We start from the raw sequence: 24,957 nt of genomic DNA, 5'->3' as shown, positions 1-24,957 counted from the left end.
ATATATATGTATATATACATACACACATATATGTGTATATATATGTATATATACATACACATATATGTCTATATATATGTATATATACATACACACATATATGTGTATATATATATATATATATATATATATATATTTAATTCTATCAGCTATTCTCCAATTGTTGACATAACTTGTTTCCAGTTCATTTTTTTCTAGTATAACCTCAGTTCCAAAGCCCATTGGTATGGGATTCTCCCTTGATGGAGATCAGTGGACCTATGTAAAGGCTAAGACAAAATTGCCCCCTTCTGCAGCCTCTGGACTCCAGTTTTTGAGTGTGTAAGATGGAAGAACCAACCCCATTTTAGGTTGCTGAAGGAACAGGCTTTGGGAGCTGGCATTCTCTATCGTGTCCCTATTCAGCATTCTCCAGCAGTCTTTGGAAAACTTCCCTTTGGGTGAGTTCTAGGACTCTTCCTTTTGGTTGAATTGAATTCCCTCAGTTCCAATGGGAATGCTCCTTCATTCTGAATTACCAGGTCTCTATTTTCCTAAGGAGTGTCGGGGATGTTCAGGAGGACCAGCATCTCTGGTGAGGGCTCGCTGGGCTCTTTACAATGCTGCTTATCCATCTTTAGTGGCTCCAACAACTCTAGTGTATGCAGCGCCAACACCCCAGCCAACTGTCTCAGCAGACAGGCTAAGCCAGGGTCAGGCTAACGGACGGCTCTCAAAGATGTCAGATGTATCTAGCTCAAGCAGGTGAAGACTTACCCTGGTGTCATGGAGAGATGAGAACAATTTGTTGCAACAGCCACGGAGGGAGCTGAAGCAGGTTCTATGGAGCATTTAAGAGCTGGTCAGGATTTGAAGATGTCAGGCTACCCATTGCAGCCCAGGCCATTGTCTTATCGTTTTCCAGCCATGGATTTTGATGACTTTGGAAGAAAATTGCCATTTTGATTTCCCTTTGCCTTTGGGAGGCACCAGTACAGTGGGAAGAGAGCTGCATTTGGAATTGGGGTCAAAAAACAGATTTAAATCCCAGACCTGCCACTTAACTATGTGACCAGAGAAAAATCCTGTTTTTCTCCATTGTAAAAGGAGGGTGTTAAGAGATGATTAAAAAAAAAAAAGATTCTAACTCAAATCCATGATTCCATGATAATGAATGTGACATGAAAATCTTTGTATTTTTATTGTATTCAAAATTTGTTACATTTTAACACATTTAACATGTATTGGACTACCTGCCATTCAGGGAAGAGAGTGGGGGGAAAGGAGGGGATAATTTGGAACAGAAGGCTTTGCAAGGGTCAGTGTTGAAAAATTATTCATGCATATGTTTTGTAAATAAAAAGCTTTAATAAAAAAATGACAAAATGCTATTTATGCTGATTTTAAAAATACTTGTTATAAAACATTAAAAATTGTTTTAAAAATAAAACTCGATTTTCCTGCCCTTCAGAACACCCTAATGGAAGAAAAGCTTAATTTTAACAAACATGCATAATCAATCAAAAAAAAGAAAAATCTCAAATGAGCACTGACCCAAAAAATGTTTCATTTTTTGTACCTTTGAGTTCATCACATGCACAGCAGGAGAGAGGTAACATGCTTCATCATTGGTTCTCTGCAATTGTGATTGATCAATTTGCAATATTCTTAATTTGAATAAAATACAAGCTAAGAAAATTATTTGAGTAGGTTGTTTTAGATTATACTGAGGTAGTACAGCAGATAAGGAATCTGGGCCTGGAGTTAAAAAGAACTGATTTCAAATCCAGTCTCAGATGTAGTACTATGTAACACTGGGCAAGTCACTTACCTCTATTTGCCTGTTTCTTCAACTGCAAACTGGGGATAATAGCATCTCTTACAGGGTTATTGTGAAGATCAAATCAATCAAAAGATATTTGTAGAACTTGGTACAGCAGGTATTTAATAAATGCTTATTCTAAGAGGAGGGGAGCAGTTTGATTTTTCTTTAAAGGGGGTAGTAGAGCTACAAATTGAAAATTAAGCCTATGGAATAGATGACTATGCCCATTTTGTGCTAACATCCACCCCTTTCCCCATAGCCCAACTCTCCATTCTGGTACAGGTCTTCATGACCACAAATCTGGGACCCAGGAATAGCCTCTTGTTTCACACATTAAAATAGATATTTTTCTATTAGGATAGGCAAGAAAATATTAAATTTCTTAAATATTTTAATGTCGATTATGCTTCTTGTCAAAGTATTTTGGAGATAGTTTTCCAGACTAAGACCCAGCAATTAGGCTGTGCCCTGGGCTTGGCCTAACAACAATCCTTTGCACTCTAGAAATCATCCTCTGGCAAAGTGTATTGCTTTGACCAGCATCAGGTGCTCCCTGAAAATTTTGCCCCCTTATTTTCCAGGGTTGTCCACCCCACATTCACAATCCGTTTCTTGTCGCTGACAGGTATCGGACTCCATTCCCATCAGAGAACTCTGGTTCTGGGCCCCACAGGGTGGATGTGACCCCCCCCCAAAGTGTAAGACAATGTTTGTGCTCATAGGACCAAAAAACACTTATATTATCCCAAGAAATGCTAACTACTCTCAAGATCTAAGAACTAAGTGTTGTGGGCAAACCCCTCCTAGGTATGTAATAGGGAAGCCTGCCTTCTTGGGGGATGGGCTTTCACATGCAGATGTCATTTTTCTCACTATGAAATGAACTTGTTTGCTATCCCCATTCTCCTATTTCTAACCTACTTTGGGGCTCTGGCTCCCTGCCAGTTAGAGGTTGGTCCTGGTTCAGCTGATGATACATGTTAAATCACTAAGGCAACATTAATCTATACAGCATTATCAAATGTGTATTTCATCTCCGAATCCCTGGGCCAGAGGAAAGGATCCAGGGTTGGCCCACTGAAGTAGCCAGCCTGCAGCTCAGGGAAGCAGTCCTAGTTACAAGTAAGGAGGCTTGCCAGTGTCTTTCCACCAACCTCTCTACACTGTCCTATGCTGCTGAGGGCAATCACCCAAGTACTCGACCTAGGCGTTATCCTGGAATCCTTACTCTGTTTCCAATTTATTCTGTCTGCTGCTGTAGTGAGAAGGATTGAGTCAAGGTTTTAGTTTTGATTTTTTTAAAACCAGACCTATGATTTAATTGATTAGGAATGCTTGGTGATAAAACTTCACAACCAATGTGGACACAAAAGGACCTGCTCTGTCATCTATAGGGGCATCAGAAGGTTTCACTTAATCAAGGTTACAAAACTAATATACATCACAATCTAAAAACTCTTAAAAAAACCCAAACATCTTGTTTTAGAATTTTTTCAATTAATAAACATTTATTTTCTCTCCCTCCCACTTCTTCCTCCCCTTTGGGGGAAAAAAAAAAAATCTTACCTAAAGTGTGCTGAAACGATTTCAGCCCTATTTGCTCAACTGTTATATTATCACTATGAACATTTGTACCTTGGAAACTGGCAAATATTACAGATCTGGGTATGGTTTATTGTTTCATTTATTTAGCATAGTATCTAGAATTAAGTAACAGAGAAAATATCAATAATTAGGATAAAATTGAAAACCATGTCCTGCTTCCATTTTGTTTTCTTGGTTACAGGTTGTTAAACATTCATCAGCACACCCCTGCTTATAACAAATATGTACAGTACAGCAAAATAAATTTCCTCGGTGGTCATGTCCAAAAACATGCATCTTCAATCAAGAGTAGCATGCTTCATCATCAGTCCTCTGGAACTGGAGTTAATCACTGTATTGATCAGAATTCTTCACTCTTTCAAAGTTTTTTTTTCCTTTCCTTTTACAATATTGTGTATACATTTTCTCTTCAGTTTGTCCATTCATACAACTCTTCCTAGAATTTGCCAAAAGCTTTTTCATTTCTCATAGCACATTTCATTACTTAGATGCCATAATTTATTCAATCAACCCCCAAGTGATATAGTCTTCTCCCCCAATCAATTTCTTTGCCAACATGAAAACAATTACAATAAAAAATGTTTGTGCAGTTTAAAGATTCGGAGGACAAAGTTCCAAATTGCTTTCTACAAGTGCCCAGGCTTCTAGGTTGAGGTAGGCTTTCATAAGTAATATTATGTCAAAAGGCCCCTGATGGGCTGAAAAGGGGGAAGGAGGTGTTTCAGGTCAGGAACCTTAAGAAGAAAAAAAGACTTAGAAGTTATACAAATGGGATCAGAAGAAAAGAGATATGTTTAAGTAATCTGGTGATGGCTTTGAAAGGGTTAGCATGATTATAGTTTCCAAGTTAATCCTTAAATTTACAAAATATTTTCCTCACAAGAAGCAGGTAAGACAAGTATTATTACCCTCATTTCAGTAGAAAAAGAGGCACAGAAAAGAGAAATAGCTAGTTCTTGGTCACAGAGCTAGTAAGTGGATCTTCTGAAGTTCTTGGTGGGCCCAAGGAAGAGGAAGGTCCAAGAAAAGCTTCACAGGAGGTAGCCTAGGGGTTTGGAAGGCGGAGGGCAAAGTTAGGGACCTTCAGTGGATTCTGATCTGGGTTAGAATCCTTCTTCAGAAGGGCAAGTGACTGAGATCACAACTTTCTGGTTGGGAGTTAGGCTAAGTAACCCACTGATTCTTTCAGTCTATATTTTGTGAACTGAAGTTGACGGGTAGATAGATAAGATAAAACTGAGAAGCACTAGCTGGCACAACATCAAGACCTGAATTCAAACCCCCAGCCCTATATGCAGACACAAACCACTTCATCTAAGTCTCAGCTCCCTCACCTTCAATATGGAGAGCCCTGACCTCTGGGGGATGCTGCTGGGGGTCAGCAGTTGGGGCGGTTCTGATGACAAGCAGCTGGAGGAACAGGTAGTCAGATGGTGGTGGCCACATGGTGGCACTGCCCAGGAAGGCATCTGAGAAGCTGGGGGGTGGGTGGGGCAGAGAACTGATACTCTGGTTGAGAGCATGGAGGACTACGAGAAACAGACTGAGGGCAGTAGCCAACAAATGGACAAGATCTGCTGACCAGAGGACTCTAGGGAATGCTAGACTTCATGGGAGGCTTACTGAGTCAATGTGAAACAAGGATAGAGATATGGAAGAAAGTCACAGGTTAAAGCCCGAGAGTCACAAAGAACCTTGAAGATCACCTAACTTAGGAGTTCTAGACCTTTATTTTTGTCATGGACCCTTCACTTCCCCCTTTGAAGTCTGAAGCCTATGCAACCTTCTGAGAATGTTTTTAAATGTATAAAATATGGAGGATTACAAAGGAAATTGTGTTGAAAATTACCTCTCCCCAAACTTTTTTCAGATTCACAGACCACAGACCCTAATTCAATCTGTAAGTTTATACGTGGAAAAAACTGAGACCCAAAGAGTTGAAGGGACTACCTAAGCTTACATAAGTGGCAAGTGGAGCTGGGACTTAAACACAATCCTATTTAGAATTTAGAGCTCTTTTTATTACATCAAACTCCTTGTGATTCCTAAAGCTCCTGTCACCTAGGCTCAAAGTAGGATATTCCTTCAGACTTCTCCCCAGTCTCAATGGCCACTTTCTCCATGATGTCTTCTCTGTCTTCCACCAGACACACACACACACCCCTTAGCGATCTATCTCACATATTTTATAATTAGCAGGGTATCTTATTCTCCTCCTGGAATGTAAGCATCTAATCTCAATTTATATTTGCCCTTGCTCCTGGAACAGCCATATAGTGAGTGCTTAATAAACCTTGAAACGATGAATCAATCACATCCAATGAGGAAAGTCCCCTCAAGGCTTCCTTTTTTTCTTCCTCACTATTCCCACTGCTTCTTATTCTCGCTCAGACCCTCACCATCAACTACCTGGTTTCTCCAAATCAATCTAGTATTTTTGTCATCAATTCAGCTTGATGTTTAATTATCATATCCCTGGTTCAAAACTAACCTTTAATTGCCTGCCAAACAACAGCCAAAAGCCAAGGCCACTGGAGTCTGGTCCCAAACTACCTTTCCAGAGTTCTTCCACAGAACTGCTGTTCCAACTTGCTATTTCCCACACAGACTATGTTGCTCACCCCATGCCCACCACCTTCCTTCCTTCTGCCTGTTAAGAACCAGCTTAAATGCCATTCTCCAAGTGGAACCTGCTCCAAGTCTCTCTAGCCAAGTCATCTTCCACTTCTAATCTCTCCTATTATATGGTAGACTCTCTGTGCGTACCACCACTGGACTGAGGTCTCAGATATTTATATATTCCCCTCCTCCCCAGTACAAGGTCCCTTTCTGTCAAGTGCTGATCCAAACAATTAAGGACCCTCTTTGAACCTCCCCCCTCCCAAATCTGCCCTGCCTACTCCTTAGCACACTTTCCTAACAATAATATGAAAATGGAAAATGTGGCTTCATTGATGTTTCTTGAACTAAATGGTTCAAAGATAATGGATATGAGGGCCTGGAGGAACTGATGGAAGTCTATTAGGAGAAATGGATAATAGGAAACATTTATGAAGTACCCATAATGTGTAAGGCACATGATAAGCAAGACAAGGGCCACATAGTTCAAGTTCAGAATCAGCTTTTCTCCTTATGGAGAAGGGAGAGGAAAGAAGAGAAGAGAAGCAGATTATTATGGGTGGCGTGTTATCTTTGAGTAGGAAAGATTGGAGTCTGAACCATCCTGGCTAAAACACACCAATGGTGGGACTCTGAACAAGTCAATTTGCCTTTTTTAATACATCAGTCAGTTTTCTCACCTTTAAAATGGTATTTAATTATCTTTGGACTACTCATCCTACAAGGTTGTAAGGAATGTCATAAACTCCAAATTTATGTGGCTACACCAATGCTACGTAAATTTAAGTTGTGGTGAGATGGCTGCCTCAAACATATCACAGCACAGTGCTGAAAGGCTTACTCTCCATTTGTTTTAACCACCAATGAGCCAGTCAACACCACATGACCAGGAACACCATCACAATTAAACTCATAAGGCATTTATTAAATACCTATTATGTACCAGGCACAGTGCCACATGCTGGTGATGCAAAGACAGAAACACAACTGTTCCAAAGCTCCTCTAGGAGCTGTCTATTGGGCCTAGCAAACGGGGTCCCCCACCTCTCGCCATTCCCATTTGGGCCAGTACGGCTTCTACTTGGCAACCAAATGGCACCAGGCTGGAACCAGGAAGACCTGGCTTCAGACACTTTCTAGCACTGCCCAACGTTGGGCATTTAACTTCTCTGCCTCCGTTTCCTCAACCACAAATCGGGGATCACAATAACAACTCCCTCCCTAGGTTGCAAGGAGCAAATGTGATATTTTAAAGTGTTTAGCACAGTGCTTGACACTTAATGCTTATTCCCTACTGGACCTGCCCAGTGACAGCACCTGGATTTGTCTCCATTAAGTCCCCAGGATTCCTTGGTTAACTACTGCCAGAAGATTCTAATTTCTAATAAGAACACACTAATGCCAGCTTAGGTATTCTAAAAGGTGAGGGTTCTTTTTGTTTGTTTTTAAAAAACACTGTTTAAAAAACCGTGCTTCTGAGGAAATCGACAATAGCGGACCTAAAATATAAGAATTTTCCCAACAGTGATAGTTTTTTTTCAATTAGTTCACTAGCTGGAAAAATCCTTTAATTGTTCTAAGAACTCATTATCACCACTCAGGAGCCTGGATCCCTCCTTCTGTGGGGTTAGGTCAGTTCTGTGCTGTGGATACAGAAATGTCTAGGGCCTAAGAAGGTACTTTCCCCCTTCTACCATCTAACTCATTCATTCTGAGGCTAGCTCACTTTTACCTAGGGGACAAGCTCTTCTATTCTCAAAAATTCCTAGATAATTTTCCTTGCCAGGATCTCAAAAAAAAAAAAAAAAAAAAAAAAAAAAAAAAATCACAGCCCCATTTCATTCTTCCTTGTCACAGAATACAGAGCAGGAAAGGGTTATCCAACTCCTACAGTATTATAGCAGATGGCAGGGTAAGAACTCAAGCTGATTGACTCCCAAGTTCAAACACTGTCTACAGCATACACTCTGAGCTCTGCAAACTACTCTCTAATCACCTCAGCTTTTATCACTCTGGTAAGGATGGTAACTTTAACAGAGATAAGAGATAGAGAAAAAAAAGTAGTTTTTTTTCCCCTTGGTTATCCTTTTACCTCAAACATCCTCTTCCCTGCTTCCCACTTATACCCCTTTAAGGTATTAGCCTTAGATCTCACTCATTTGCAGAACTGAACTGAGAGAAACCTTGGAGAAGAACTCTTCAAGATAGATCCTCTCAGCTAAAAGTTGGGGGTAGCTCATCTCATCTGAGGGTAGTAAGTCATGCCCACCCAACCTGTGATGTGAAGAACAATTTTATTCCAAAAGAACATGGTCAGTAGACCTTGTCCAAATTTCTCAGCTGTTTAACTATGGGTGAGTGAGTTTTATAAAATGATGAGGCTGAACTCAATGATCTCAAAGCTCCTTTCTATGATTCTGACATTTGGATGACCAAAATGTGGATGATACTACACGTCTATTGCAGTACTATACAATATTATGCTTGGCTTTAGTGGAGGTAAAGATAAATGAAGTCTTTATCCTCAGGAAGCTTACATTCTAGAAGATCTAACTTCCTAACTATTACTGATAGCCATTGCCACTTGAAGAAAAAATAAATAGACATGAAGCAATTACCCTTGAAACTGAGATAAAAATCACTTTTTAATCATTAAAGATCATCCCCGGGCTGGGGAAGAAAAAACAAAATCTTCCATGTCATGTCAAAATCTGGAAATGATTATTGTAGCCTCCTATAAAATCACATGAATTAAATAAATGTTTGATAACAATATTAAGAAGGCAAGGTAAACAAATAGCTTAAGTATTTTATTGGTTTGCAACTAAGCTTGTAACACTATATAATGAAAATGTACAAAGGATAACATTGTAGTTTTTTGGTTAGATTTAAGTCAAAGACATTCATCAATAGGCAATCTGTAAATGTGACTATTCCAAAAGGTTTCTCTATGCCGTCTGATCAAGAACAATTGTCTCTGAATATTATCCACCCAGAAGGCATTGGCATACATTTGAACTAAACTCAGCATTTTTCAAAATAAGCCCTAATTTAAAATTCTAGCCTATATTTATAAACTAAAAACATTTAACTTTCAAGAAACAATAATAAATGAAACAAGGCATTGCTGTGGAATATGGTCCTTGACAAGTCACAGTAAAAAAAAAAAAAAAAAAGAAAAAAAAAAAGGTACACTGAACTTCCACCTCCTCAAAACAGAGGTTACTTTCTGTCCTTCAACCTTGGAAATTCAAAGGAGAAGAACAGCATGTTATCAACTCAGGGAAGGGTTTGCACACCCTTAAAAAAAAAAAAAAAAAAATCCAAGCAGCCAAGCACTGAAACATCTTGGAAGAATTTGGAAAAACCTGAATGTGGGATCAGAAGTTTTGTTTCTAGTCTAATGACCCAAGATAAATGTACCGTTACGAACTGTAACAATACAATGCTGGACCGAGCAGGGTCACCCTCATTCACTTGTGTGATACTGAGATAAGCAAAACCTACTGCTGCTCTTGGGGAAGCCTTTTCTTCGGAGAGGTCAAAAGTGTTGGTGGAGCTCCTGGCTGTGTAAATGAGCACACAAACCACTGGGAGCTGCAGACTCCACATGTGTATTTTTAAGGCTTGGAGTCAAGGTGTTTTCTTAGCACGGCTAGGCCGAGTCCATAGGTCAAATGATCCTTTCTCCAGCTTGTACTAATTCCATGCTGTGTATAAAACTTACAAGCACAAAAAACCCCTCTCTGTCGTCATAATCACATCTATTGTCCAACCTAAATTATGATTAATATTCTGTGCCTGAAAATAGTCCCTGTATTTAACAATAATAGCTACACACAAAACAATCCACGGTTATAACTTCTATGGTCACCAAAACATTATTGATCCTTGTAGACCAAAAAATGTTTCTAACCATAATTGTCGTGCATCAAATTCACAGCCAGGATCCCCAAGATCAGAAAATTTGCACAGTACAAATAATAACTTAAAAAGTACACCCAAATCTACACACACCCCACACACACATACCCCCACACACACACCTTACAGAACTGGGCTTGGGGAGACGTTCCATCTGCTTAGCGCCAATAAAGGCTTACGTTGCTAAACTGCTGCTCCATGTATTTTGTGTTTGGGAAATATCTCATGGTAGGGCACAGCTGTTTATTGGCTGAGCAGAAAAGAAAGTTATGCTTTGTGGCAACCAGAAAGTTTCAAGGTCTTTCAAGTTATATAAAAATGGACCTGCAGAGATATTTTAAGTGTTCTCAGGATGCAAAGTTGGAGCTGAAATGTGATATCAAACCAGTTGCAAAAGTGTACAGCAGCCATCTCTTGAGGTCAGACCAGGTACCCAGATATGCAAAGAAAATTCAAGACACATCTGCAAAAAGAGAGTAGTATTTATCAGTAAGAATACAGTGTTGTATTTCTTTGATATACAAATGGGAATATGGGCAGAGCACTTTATGGCATACAGGTTTTACTACTCATTGGAAGGAAAACTCTCAAGATTTAATCAAATGAACTTGGGGCCCATCTCTTCTGCACTTTCTTTGACTACTTAAGGACTTTAGGCCTCCATCAATGTCCTCCATCCACCGATGTCTTGTACTACTAGGCTCTTAAATGCTGTGTCAGTGGTGTGAATACTAACCTTGGGTCTGTTTTCCAAGAGCCATCTAAGGTAAGTTTGGAGAAACTTCTCTGCCAGAGGATCAATCAGATAACTAAGGAAGGAATTTCCTCAGCTCCAGCAGCTCAAGATAACCACCTCCTAAAGTAAAGGAGGCCTGCAAGTCTAACCTGATGGAGGGAGCACCCATAATGAGGAAATCACAGACCTCTGATGGACTCAAGTAAACTTTAGATATTTGCAAATTCCACAATGTTCATAATCAAGAAATCCTGAGCACTGCATGAAAAAATTAAGCCAAAGGACCAAACTGATGGGTTTAATTCTGGAAAAAGCATAATTTGGATCTCTTGGGCAAGTTTAATTGCCTTTTCTCATAGCATTCACATCAATGGGAGGGAAAAGGCACCTGCCCTAATGGGCTAGGGTATTAAATCACCTGGCACTTTATGTTGCAGAGGGGCCTGGCTCAGTTTCACCACTGCCCTCAGCAGAAGACCCTATGGGTCTCGGGCATACAATGTAAAAATCTTAACTCTAGAATTTTTGGAAAAAGAAAAGATAAAGATGACCCTGACAAATGAGTCAGAGGAATCACTTACAGCTTGTTGGCCTTGTCCCATATCGTCGCATGATCTGATCATGTGTGAATTTCACAAAAGATTCATATTGTTCTATGAGGGGAAAAGATACCGTTCCATGCATTGAATCTCAGGGTTCTAATCAACTCCAGAGTCCTTTTCCCCACATTCAAGTTGGTCTCCAAGCCCGCCAGTCCTCCTACAGCCTAGAATATGCCCCTTCCTCTAGAACTTCACGGCCAATTGCCTAGTGCTGCTGCTCACTTTTCCTAAGTGCTCTTTGTCTTTCAGTGCAAACCTCTGTGAATGTCTTCAAAAAAAACAGTCATGCACTGACAGTGTACATTCTAAAGAACACTGAACCAAACACATTCTGTAAGGTTCACCCCCTCCCCCTCTACATCACTCCTTTTTCCACCCAGACCCCGAGATCAGGGGCTCTCAGGGGAAATGGGAGGATGGTTATCAGGGTAAATAATCAGCAGGGAAAAGCTCTGCCAGCCAATGCCCAGCTGACTGGGAGGCAGGAACAAACTGGCAGCCCAAGGGGCTAGAGGGCACAGGGAGGAAAGCAGAAGGTTCAGGCTTACTGCCACTGGACAAGAGAATGTAAGGGGCAGAGAAAGGGCTGACCTCAATGGGAGTACAGGGGAGGGGGGGAGAAGGGGGGGAATGAATGACTGAACTTGCAGCCAATGGGAAGAAAAGCTCCAAGGGTCACCTGGCTCTGTCCCTGGCCTCATGTGTGAGGGAAGAACACAGAAAATGAGAGCCTAGAGAGCAGGTCTGAGCCCAGTGTCCTCAGCTAGCCCCCTTCTTTCTTTCTCTTCTGTTACTCATTCCCACCCCACCCCCTTTCCCCATATCCAGTGTGGTAATCCCTACAGTGCCCTCTGACCCACTGGTACAAATGACAATTATGGCACTGACCAAATAAAGATCTGTGATATTAGGAAGGCCAGTGATGTGACACTGTAGAAATCTAGGCAGAGAAAATCATTAAAGTGGCCCAGCAGACTGAGGGGAAAGCCATACTGGCAATGCGGCCTTGGAAAAGTTCCTGAGGCCCTGAACCAGATGATCCTGGAAGTCTCTCCCAGCTATAAATTCTATTCAGGTAGAAAACCTGACAGTGGCTGGAAGGGGTGCTTTAAAACACTGGAGATGAAATGTCTACTTAAATCCTCTTTTTCCTTTCTCCAAATCCCTTCCTATTATGTTCTACACCAAATTAAAAATTTTTGCTTTAGGACTTCATAAAGTTCCCCTTTTCCTAAAGCACCACTCACCTCACTATCACACTCCTTTCAGTTTACTCCCTTTTATCACTTAATATCACATCACATTTATTCTGTAAAGTATTATCCAAATGCAAGGTGAGAGTGCTGAGGAGTCTGAGGCTATGGGGGCCCCAAAGGATGCCCTCAGCATGGTCTCAACTACAGGCCCTAAGCTGTTCCTGCCATTGTTCTCCCAACTCTAAGGAGCCCATTCTAGCCTGACCTCAATGGGTTGGCCTCCAAGTCTGAGGCATGCCTGGGGGCAAGCCCTCCCGTGTCCTCTGCCATGTTTTAATAAAGTATGGTTGTGGATCAAGTGCTACGAAATACTCCTTGTCACTCACACCAACCAGGCCAAATCAGTATCTGAGTGACTTTCTCCTCACAAGATATTTATGTGTATAACAAGAAATCAAGAACTAAAAAAGAACAGCAAAATTATGTGCCTCAGTAGGCAAATGTGACACCTTAAAAAACCAAACTCATAACTGTAGCAGTGAAAACACTGTGATAGTTACTACTGCATGGAAAGCTGTAATTGCATCAGTATAGCACCGCCTTAACTCACCTGCTAATTTTGTATTGAGAATTTGCTCATATTCCTCTCGAATTCTATCTTCATAGTCTTTTAAGAGACGTTCACACAATATACCAACTTGTCGTAATGTAAATGTTGGCTGGTCCTTTTTCATCCAGGACGAACCTAAACAAAAAACACACAATATGTGAAGTGGCTGCCAAATTCTCATTCTCGTTCAAAGCTTAGATGAAGAAGAGCAGTGTTCTGTGCTGCCCCCTTGAGTCATTTGGGTCAACTGAAGAGCCTCATTTTCCCTGTGCACAGAGTGGGGTGAAAAAATCCTGGTCACAAAGTTTTTGGAATAGACTGAGAGGATATTTAGTCAAGCCTGAGAAGTATAAATTGTTACAAATATACCTTTAGAGAGTAGCACTAACATCCTAAAACATGAAACACAATATGCTGAAGTTACAGAAAAGCTTCAAAAGATTTACAAAAATGGATCAATTTTTTAATGCAAAAATGAGACTCTGACAAAAATAAAGAGATCTCAGGGAGCAAGGGTGGTTAGTAGAAAGGCGACCGAGTTTGAATCTCTTACAACATACAAGATGCAAATGTAAAATGAGGGGCTAGCCTAGACCCCATGATCCTTTGATCAACTACTCCAATTTCTTTTTAATGTGAAAAAGCTGAAATTCAAGGAGAGGAGGGAGCTGGCTAAGATGATCAAGAATGTAAATTAGCTGATACAATGTTTCTGGTGGCTTTAACTTTTGTTGTTGCATTTTAAAAATTTATTTAAAACTTAAAATACAAAATAGAAAAAAAAAATCCTGTCATGTGTCTAGCAGAACATGGGAGGATTCAAAATATGCAACAATATACTTCCATTTCAAGAAAGCATAAGCAATAATAAAAGGCATTGTATTCAGAACTATCCATCTTTTCCTTTGCTTCCTTGTAGGTTATTTTTATTTTCTGTTGTGCATTTTTTGCTTTATCCTTTTCCCCACTTTCCTCCTCCCTAATACTTCTCCCCCTTCTCCCAAAGAGGCCACAGTTAAGCATGGCTTATTATGTGTACACAAACACCGCCCCCCCCCATACACACATATACATATACACATATATATAAAACAATATTAATATGGCTGACATAATATAGATTTCTCTGACTAAATCGTATTTTAATTTTCACTTTCTGAAATCAATAATTATTACCCCTACTTTGTTTTTCCTAATAAATTCTATTCCCTGATCACTGTTATTGTTTGTATATAACTCATTTTTCCCATGCCTGCTAACTATTTTATTTCTACTGCTAACTTGCCTTGCCATTACTTAACATCCTCCTGCTCCCTTTCTTTTTCTTTTTTTATTAAAGCTTTTTATTTACAAAACATATGCATGGGTAATTTTTCCAACATTGACCCTTGCAAAATCTTTTGTTCCAAATTTTCCCCTCCCTTCCCGCCACCTCCTCCCCTAGCTAGAAGGTAGTCCAATATATGTTAAATATGTTGAAGTACATGTTAGATCCAATATATGCATACATATTTACAGTAATTTTGTTGCGCAAGAAAAATCAGATCAAGAAGGAAGAAAAACTGAGAAAGAAAACAACATGCAAACAAATAACAACAGAGAGAATGAGAATGTTATGTTGTGGTCCACACTGTTCCCATGGTGCTCTCTCTGAGTGTAGATGGTTCTCTTCATCACTGCACAAGTGGGACTGGTTTGAATCATCTCATTGTTGAAGAGAGCCATGTCCATCAGAATTTACCGTCGTCTCCTGCTCCCTTTCTAAGATCCCATTCCTTATACTATTCCCCACTTCCCTTTCCTCTTTATCCATTCCCATTAATCCATTTACTTTATCCCACTCCTGTTATTCCCAGACATCCTTCTGTACCCCACCTTATCTCCCTTTATCCATTTCCCATTAATCTATACATCCTATCCCACTCCTATTAATCTACACACCTTTCTATATCTCGCCTTATCCTATTGTATCGCGCTCATATTTCTTTATAGATTTTGGAGGGTACAATATATATGAATTATCCCTTCTTTAACCCATTCCTAATGTGAATAAGATTTCAGAACTACCCCCCCCCCCATCTAATGTGCTTATTTTTGCTCTTGTACCTCATTAGCACAGCACAAATTTAATTTATAAATTTAAATTAATATAATAATGTATAATTAAATATACTTTGTTATATTATAAATTATAATACATATAAATTATATAGCATAACATAATAAAGTTAAATAATATTAATGAAATTAGATTAATTAAATCTAAATTTTTAAAGATTAAATAAATTTTAATTAGAAAACTAAATTCAGATTAAAAATTAATTTAACTTTTAAATTGTTTTAGATCCTTCAATTTAAATTAAAAAATATATATATTTTTACTCCTTCCTACATGGTTTTACATTTTAGAGGCACATCATATTCAGGTCTACTCCAATCTTTCTTTTAGACTAACCACTTACTAATGACAATCTCACTCATGTGATTTATATTTTTATCTATAAAACAAACATTTTGTCCTTACTGAGTCCCTTGAAATTAATCTTTGATATTAACTCTTACATGTCAAATTTTCTACTGACTTCAAGTTTGAGACAAAATTCTGAAAATCTGACAATTCATTGAATATTATTTTTTCCCCATTGAACATTATACTTAATTTTCCTGGATACATTTTCAACCACAAATCTGTTAACCTTTAACACCTACTAAAAGAACTTTCTAATTTAATATAAAAAACCCTACTGAGAAATGCAAAAATATCTCTCCCAAATGATAACATATACCTAATTTTAACGTAAATTGATACTAAATCTGAAGTTCAATGAAAACCTCACCATTGGTATTTTTAAACAAATACTGTAAACAAAAGGAATTTTAAACCTGTGCCTTTTTACCTGGTGAGCTCGGTGCAGTGAGTCCTGAGGAGTGTGACTGACCCTCTGAAGTGCAGGCTGATTCACTCTGATTAAGGACAACTTCTAATTGTCTCCACCTCTGATATCGGCTGTATTCTTGTTTGATGTTCTGAAATATTTGCTCTAATTAAAAAAAAGAAAATTCAATGTATCTTCTCTTAAACTTTTAAGATATAGGTTCTTAATCTAGAGTCTTGTGTTTTGTAAATTCTGACAAATGAATGCTAAAAGCATATATATGCCATGATCCTCTTGCTAAAATGCTTATTATTGTATTTATTGCGCATTGCATATCTTTTCTCTCTTCTCATGCTCCAATTAAGATCAATCTCCCCATTTTAAACATTTAAAAAACCACTGATCTTAGAACAGAAAAAGGATTCTTTAACATCTCTTCTAACACGCTCATATGACAAATGAGCAATTAGACTCTCATATAATTCTTTAAGGTTTGCAAAACAGTCCATAAGGCTGTGCACTTATTAGAGGACCCATCTTGGACTATTTTGCTTCCAGCACACTGCAGAACCTACCTCACAGAGTTGCTGAGAGGCTTAAATGTAGAGCAATATGAACACCTTAAAAGTTTTATGTAAACATTATTAAACCTAATTTAACAAGTAACTTTATTTAAAAAATAATTAAAAGTATCTTAAAGTCAATGAAAGATTGATTGTACTACAATGACTACTCTCTTTGTGCAATACAGAATGCTGAGCAGTCATATTTAGATTGATAGTATTTAGACTTGGAAGATCATCTAGGCCAGTCCTCTCATGTTAAAGATGTAGAAACTGAGGCTCAGAAGGGATTTGCAGAGAATCACAAAGACAATAAATGGCAGAGGCAGGATTTTAATCCTGTTTTATCAGAGGTTCATTTCACTGCACTTCCTTTTGAATGTATCTTATTTCTTCAAACATCTCTTCATTTCCCAAGTTACAATCATTTCAGACTTAATTCTCCTCCATTCTTCTCAGTCCCTTTGCTTTTGATCTCTCTCATTTGTGGTCTCCCCCTATTTGACTATGAGTTCCCTAAAGGCACAAATTGTCCTTTTCATATTTGTATCCTCAGAGATTAGTATGGTGCCTGTAACATAGAAGTATAATAAAAGTTAACTGACTATATTGGGTTTTAGTGATTTATGGACTATGTTAGTTTTATAATAATGGATAGTAGTAGTCCATTGAATTAAGTCTACCAAGATCCTGGACAGGTACTGCAGTTCCAGAATTGGGCAAGATGTGAAAGCTAAGAGGCATCCAAGAAACTGGACAGTTTTCAATCCTGCCAAACTGCTAATAGCCTCTCTTTCTAATAAATCTCCTGGTGATGATATGCCATATCACAAATACCATAAACCAAACTATATTTACATTATCAAAAATGATCTGCACATGCAAGAAATTACATTAGGGAAATATAAAGAGATTTATGAACAGAAATGGATGTGTAGTGGCACAGCTACACAAAAAAGCAGACAGAAAGCTCAAGTGTTACAATGGCATCTCCAAGATACTGGGGGAAAGAAGAGCAAGGAAGAAATCATGATTAAAGCCTTCGGTTGGTACATTGGGTAGATGGAGCATTTAGGTACATAACTTGTACAAGATGAAAAGGTCAGAGAAGGGTTGTAATCTCTAATTGTAGAAGTATACAGATAGGTAAAAATCATAGATTAAAGATATCAGTGATGATCTTGAGAATAATCACTTCATGAAAAAATTAAAAGTATATGCTTTCACATAGCCCAATAAATAATGTTCTAGTTCCTTGGCATATACTGTATTATAGTCAATTTAAATTTTCAAGTGAAGTTCAAACCTTCAACCTTGTCTGACCACAAAAGTAAAGAACATTCTTTCTAAAGGTAATAAATCTTTCTCAGGTTCCCTTTCATGTTCTCCAGTGTCTTCTGATTTATTCAGTTTTTTACTCCCCTACAAGCACTGTTTATTTCCTCAGCATATTTGTTCTCTGTAAATGATAAAACACTATTATGAATGAGTTATAAAAAAAAATTGCCCATTAGCTGTCGCTAATTTCTCTACTATTCTGTACATCCTATCTTATATTGTGATTATTGTGGTCGTTTTTCTCCCCTACTTTATCGTGAAGTTTATGAAGACAGTGACTGTCTTACTTTCTGTCTCCTCCACAATGTTTGGCATTGTCCTTATATAAACAGTAAATAACTAGCATTTGTAAAGCATTTTAAAGTTTGCAAAAACCCTTTAGTATATAAATTATCTCATCTGTGATTTCCATAACAACCTTGTGAGGTAGAGAGAATTAAAATAGCTGATACTTTACAGTTAAGAAAACCAAGGCTTGGAGTCCTCTCCAGGACTCCCAGGGCCACCCAACCAGAAAAGACCTAAGGAAATAACTGAATCCAGCCTGATTTGTAAAATGAATAAATGAACAAACAGCTTTCTAGTCCTTACTGAACTTCCAAAGTGGGTCTTCCAAAGTGGGTAGGGATATCTAAAATGTAAATGATTCTGCTATCTTACATTTGATTAAATGTAAATGATTCTGCTATCTTACATTTCATTAGGAAAACCAATTACAGAATGCTGTAAGAGAAGGATCCTAACAGAACATCCAGCTGACATTCCCTAGTTTTGTAGTCTCACTCAGGGAAAGGCACTTCCAGGTTCCCAGTTTCTGTTTCCTATATAAAACGGAGATGTTATCTGCTCTGTTCACCATAAGCAAAGAAGTATGACATAGATTTTAAAGTGCTATAGAAATGTGAGACATTATGACTACTTTTACCAAAAGGTTTTGAAAAATGGTCTGGAAAAGTCAAAGGAGCTGAGCATATCCGGCCAGCATAGTTAAGCCTACTCAAGTTTGGAGAACCCAGGCAAAGCCCGAGCTGCATGACCCCCTACACAGGTCCCTATTGCTTTGAGCCTTAATTTTCTCATCCATAAACTGGAGAAAGGACTAACTGCAATACCAAATTCACCTAGGGTTGTTTCAGGAAAAATGCTTCATAAATTTTTAAAAATACTGTCTGTAAAAAAAAAAAAAAAAGAAAAGAAAAAGAAAAAGAAAAAAAAAAGGGTGTGTGTGTCAATATACGTCTAAGTTGTTTAAGTTGTTATTTACTACTCAAATAAGATGTCTATTAGAAATAAAATCTCTCTTCTCCAGTCTGAATCCCTCCTTTACCTCTACTACATTCTACCTTGGGTCACGTAGATTTTGTAGATATGGTGTATCAAGTAGCTAATAATCTTAAAGAGCAAGAGGGAGGGCTGGGATGATCACTGCCTATCTCTGTGTACCCATTACCAAGCCCAGGACAATTTGATATTTGAGCAACAGAACTACATGGATAAAAGAATATATAAATCAGCTATATATGTATATCAAGCTTTGAAATATTTAAATTCTCTTTCTTTGTCTCTCCCTTCTCTCTCATGCTTTAATTCTTTACATATACTTGGGTTCTCTCATCCTCTGATCAATTCCAAGATATTCAGTTTCCAATTTGGAAAACATACACAAAAGATTCAGATCTATAAACAGATGAAACCCTAAAGAAGGGTTAGGTCACCTTATTGTATACTCACCAATCTTGGCTTGAATAGTCAAAAAGAATATTAAGATTAGCAGAATTTTCACCCAATAGTTTTAAACGATTCTAATTTTGGCTCAAACTATAAGGTTGTTCTTTCTTTTGTCCCAAGACCAAAGAATTGTCAGATTCAGCACAAATATGTAAAGAAATGAAAAGACAAGAAAGGACAAGTGTGTGGAAAACAAATGCTCCAGAGAACAGAAGCTCTTTCATTAACTACCGCTGCCATTAAAGCTACAAGGTGAACAAAGTAGGAAGCAAATCCCTTGCACTCTAAAATATTGACCAATACCAACTCTGAAATGGCATATAGAACAGAAAACAATTTGTATTTAGGGGTGATTTTAAGAGAAAGAGACAGCATCCTACAGAATGCTAATAATATCTTTCAACATACCACCCAACACTAATCTTCCAAAGTTAAAACTATATAAAGCACAAAAGGATATTTTTAAAAACACAACACAATTTGTTCTTCTTGTAAGTGGCAATAATGCAATCACTGTAATCAATAATTCTTGGATCATTTGGCAATTGGATCACACAAGCAAGCTGAATGATGTCCAAGAGTTCCTGGAACAAGCCCAGTGATCTGTATATTAGGACAAAGATGGAAGCACTGGGCACGAGACTGTCATTTTTGATATTCAGTGGACCAATATTCACATCCTTGAGGAATGATGACAGATTCACTTTTTAACTAAACATACCCTACTGTTTGTTATCATTTATTTCTCTCACAAAGAGGTCTGAGGCATATTTCCACCCCACCCCCCCACGCGCGCGCGTGTGTGTGTGTGTGTGTGTGTGTGTGAAGTTTGTCAAACCTTAAACTGAAACTTTTAAGTGTTAACTTTTTCTTCCATCCTCAAGCATTTGCAAAGAAATACTGATTTAAAAATTCATTCTTCAAGAAGTTCACTTACACATGCAGCAAAATACCTACTTCTACCACTTTCACCTTACATGCTTTCAGGCTTCCAATCTGGAATCAAAGGTTTTCTTTTTTAAATTCCAAAGCCTCCATTCATACAAAATATGCTCTGAAAAGTGAGTTATCAGTAATTCTGTGCTATTTCATTACTAAACTTAAATATTTTCAGTATAAATGACTAAACAGCTAGCTAGAATCGATCTTCTAGCAGTAGGCTCACTTTAAGACTTAACTAACATTAATTGACTTAATATAGGACAGAAAGAAGTGCTAAGACATTAGTTCATGAGAAAAATAAGCAAGGTGTCTCAGTGGATGGTGAGCTCAACACTAACCAACGATGTGACACGGCAGACAAAAGAACAAATTCCATTTTAAACTACATAAATCAAGTCAAATATCCAGAATGGAAGGGCTAATAATCCTGCGTTTTCTCTACCAGCCAGATACAAATGTTTCATTTAGTTTTGAGTGCTGGATTTTAGGAAGGATATTGATATATAGGGGAATATATCAGGGCAACTATAATGGTTTAGAGACTAGGTACCATGCCATGAAGGATTAATTCAAAGTACTGGAGATATTTAGCCTTGAGAAAAAGAGCTTTGGGGGCAGCTGAAGATGGTCACTATCAAATATCTGCAGGGTTGTAGTTGACACCTCAGAAACATGAACTAGGAACAATGGGTAGAAACGATAGAGCTCAGAGTTCACTATAATGAAAAAAACATTCTTACTACTTCATAACTGAAGGCTCTACACTGAAGGATCTTCATACCAAGAACAGACAATTACCACTGGAAGGCAGTCCTGTTCAAATGCAGTCTCATCTCTTCTGGTTCTAAGATTCTATGAGCCTCCAAATATGTTCCCCTTTGTATCTACATGGTCATATATACTTTGAGGATTCATTTCTCTGGTGTGGATATGCCCCTCTAATGGTATCTGTTTGTAAAGAGTTCCTATGGCTCAAAAAGTCAATCACCCAGCAAGATACAGATTTAGAATCAGGAGACATGGATTCAAATGCTGACTCTGTTGCTTATTGCTTGTGTATCCTTTAGCAAGTTACCCAAGGACTCTCTGTGTTTACCTGGAAGAATTCTTTGTCTCCCTCCACCTCCCCACCACCCCAAAAAGAGGGCAGGGGAGGTGATGGACCAGACAACCTCATATGACCAGTGATAAGCCTCTTCCAACTCAATTCAGTTGGTCCTCATACCAAATACATAGACCATGTATGTGTTACTGGGCCCAGACCAAAACCTTTACTGACACGTCCAATTCTGGCATAATATTCTGAGGAATACAAAACTAGAACACAAAGACAGACATTTCCTTAAATGCCACATACATTGTAATTCCTTTACACAAGTACAGCACGTTATTCTTTGAATCACTTATACATGTTACCTCACTTGATTCTCACAAGTTCCATTTCTGCACTGAATTTAGTCCCTTATCTTCAATTGTCCATCTCCTCCACAGATATCCTATAAAAATTCAGCATTATCCAAAATTGAGTTTGTCTTCCCACTTTAAACCTACTCCTCTTAACTTCCCTATTTCTCTCAAAGGTACACCTAGCCTCCGACTCTTAAAACCTCATTCTTTACCTCTTACATCTAATTAGATACAAAGTCCTATAAATCCTACCTCCACAACATCTTTTGTCCTTTTCTCTATCCCCACTGCCATCACACTTGTTCTGGTCTTTCACCACCCTTTGTGTGCCTACTAATTGCTCTCCATGATTTCAGTCTTTCTTCCCTTTTCCAGATCATTTTTCCTGGCAAACTAAAACAGCTTACCCAAGGCATAACTTAGACCATATTACTTCCTTGCTCAAAAACCTTCAATGGTTCTATTATTTTGAATAAAATACAAATACCTTAATCTGATAATTAAGACTCTCCACAACTGAATTCCAACCTATCGTTCCAGTCTTACTTCACATTTTTTCGTCTTCATATAGTCAATGTTTCAAACTGGACTATTGGAGCAATTCCCCGATTCCATTTTCACATCTACTGCTTCCATTTATGAGTCGGTTGTGCCTGATGCTTCCTCTGTAGGGTCTTTGATGGCAGGGACTGTCATTGTTTCATTTTAAGTGCTTTGTATATAGAAGGCACTTAAATGTTAAATTGAATGGGCAGGAATTCATCTTCCCCTTTTTTTTAGATAAGGAACCTGAGGTACAAAGATGCACAGAGACTTTTCTAAGACCATATAGCTAATTTACAGCAGAACTGGAAATAATTTCATCAAATCCAGCATTCTCTAAAACAATTAAAGAAAAACACTAAGGCAATATTTAAGCAAGTAGAGGGAGACAATTATAAAACCTATGAGGGATTCAAAGCAAGATTATTGTGAGGGTGGGTAGTGTTTAATGGAAGTGAGCTTTGAGCTCAGCCTCCAGTGAAGTGTTTAGTAATGAGGAAGAGGAAGGGCACCCTCCTTGTTGTGACAAGATCAACAAAGAGTGAAAAAAATAGTAAAAGAATCAGCATTTGAGTGATGTGAAAGAAACCAGCTTGATTTGAACATGTATAATTTTAGAAAAGAGAAACCTGGATATATTATTAGGTGGAGCTAACTGATTGATATAATGCCAGGATGGGGAATCTGGAGATGACCTGAAAAGTAGCAGAGAAGGATAGGATGAAATCACATCTTAAGAAGATTGACAGCACAAAGCAGGGTGGACTAAAATTACTGCACTAATCTAGATGGGAAAGGTGAGGAATTGGAATAGGTGGGTGAAATGAAAGAGGGATTGAATCTTCTATTTTCAAAGAAGGAATGGCAGGATTTGATGATTAAAGGACAAAAATAATTAGAAATGAGTTTAAGGAAGCTCTAAGGTTTGGGGAATTAGGAGACTAAGCGCTTAAAGATCACAGTACAAGGATTTCTTTTTGACAGTCCTATTTCAGAAAGTGATTTGGGTATAACCAAGTTTCGTTTTTATATAAGAATTTTTCTACATTCCTTGGTACATACACGGATCAAGGCAGGCCTTTGCCAAGATCCCCAGAGTGGCCTTTCCCTTTTCTCTTTCTGGCTGTATCTTCAACTACCTACGCGTCAAATCCAATTACAACAATCCTAGGGCATTTAATTATTTCTAAGCCCACACAGCCTACCGATTTCAAACTAGATTTGACTTAAATTCGGGCCAGTGCCTCTGGATTTGTCCAACTGGTTCTAGTGTGTACACGGCCCCCTGTTCCCCTCCCCCCTCCCCCAACTTCTTCAAGGCCTTAGTTCCCCTAATATCGTCTGCAACGAGACCGACGTGATATTGAAGCGCTCCCTTTTCCGAGTCGCCACCCTGCCCCCGCCTCCTTCCCCCACCCCGGAGCATCGCCTAGCTGGAGTAGCCCAGCACGGGCGGGCAGCACACCGAGGATGAGGGTGGACCCGGGAGCCAGGGACGCACAGCTGTGCGGCGCTTCTTTTCTCTCCTGAGGCCCGGCCGCGACTCGCTTCCAGCTCTGGGTCACACCGGGCCGGGCTGGACCGGAGGCTCACCGGCTGTTTCCCCCACCCGCGCTCCGAAACCCCCCTCCTCGGGCCCCGGCTCCGGCCCAACCCGGCCCTCGGCCTTGAGCCCCGGCCCTTCCCCTGCGCCCCCCCGCCCCAGCTCGCAGGGCCCGCCCTGTTACCCGGGGTCCGCAGGCGGCGGTCGCTGCCGGGCGGGGACGGCGGCGGCGGCTGGAGCTGGGGCTGAGGCGGCGGCGGCGGCTCGGTGTCCGGGGGCCGCAGGCCCGGCGCGGGGCCCGGCAGGGGGGCGCAGCGCCGCCGCTTCGGAGAACCGGGGCTCAGCAGCGCCGCCTCGAACTCCATGGGCCGTTTCAGTGTCGCCCCGCACGCCATGCTCGGGGACCGAAGGACGAAGACGAGGGAACGAGGAGAAGGAGGGCGGCGGCGGCGGCGGCGGCGGTGAGATGGCCCGACCTGCTCGGCGCCTCCGCTCGGGGCTCTCGGGCAGAGCCGGCTCCAATGGCGCCTCCCGCACCCGGCAGCACCGCTGAGCCCCGCCCCTGTGACGTCACTAGGAGCATTCCATCTCCCGCGGGGGGAACGGCGGGAGAAACCATCCGGGAGGACTTACACGAGAGCGACTCAGTCGGGAACCGTCCCCTCCCGGGGAAATGGAACCGTCTGATGCCCGAGAAGGGCGGGGGGAGGAGGTGGGTAGAGAGAGGGCAGGGTCACCAAGCAACAGCCGGGTGGTAGATTCCCCTCCCCCTCTCCTTCCCTTGTCCCTGTCCCTCCCCCAAGGTCTCGCCCTCTATCCACTCACGCTCCCAGGTTCCGGGACTCCCGTCCCGTAGATCTCGCGGAGAAGTCACAGCTAGAGGGACTAGGGCGAGCGTTCCCATGAGCTCCTTCCGGCAGG

General features: G+C 39.9%; 1 protein-coding gene across 2 annotated transcripts; it reads right to left on the bottom strand.

Annotated features, from left to right (window-relative positions):
• Nucleotides 1-3,475: 3,475 nt before the first annotated feature.
• AKIRIN1 (akirin 1) lies at nucleotides 3,476-24,618 on the bottom strand. Of its 2 annotated transcripts, XM_031962193.1 has the most exons (5): nucleotides 24,221-24,616; nucleotides 15,994-16,137; nucleotides 13,097-13,231; nucleotides 11,270-11,341; nucleotides 3,476-10,415 (listed from the first exon to the last, which is right to left on the bottom strand). In XM_031962193.1, exons 1-5 carry the CDS (start codon nucleotides 24,429-24,431, stop codon nucleotides 10,405-10,407), a joined length of 573 nt encoding a protein of 190 aa, XP_031818053.1. In that variant the 5' UTR covers nucleotides 24,432-24,616; the 3' UTR covers nucleotides 3,476-10,404. The 2 variants fall into 2 exon arrangements, with proteins under 2 accessions (XP_031818053.1, XP_031818054.1); XM_031962194.1 differs by lacking the exon at nucleotides 11,270-11,341 and having other exon boundaries at nucleotides 24,221-24,618.
• Nucleotides 24,619-24,957: the final 339 nt, after the last annotated feature.

The sequence above is a fragment of the Sarcophilus harrisii genome, chromosome 3 (assembly GCF_902635505.1).
Source record: "Sarcophilus harrisii chromosome 3, mSarHar1.11, whole genome shotgun sequence".
NCBI classification, from domain to species: Eukaryota; Metazoa; Chordata; class Mammalia; order Dasyuromorphia; family Dasyuridae; genus Sarcophilus; species Sarcophilus harrisii.
This window is presented reverse-complemented; position numbering and strand designations above follow the sequence as displayed.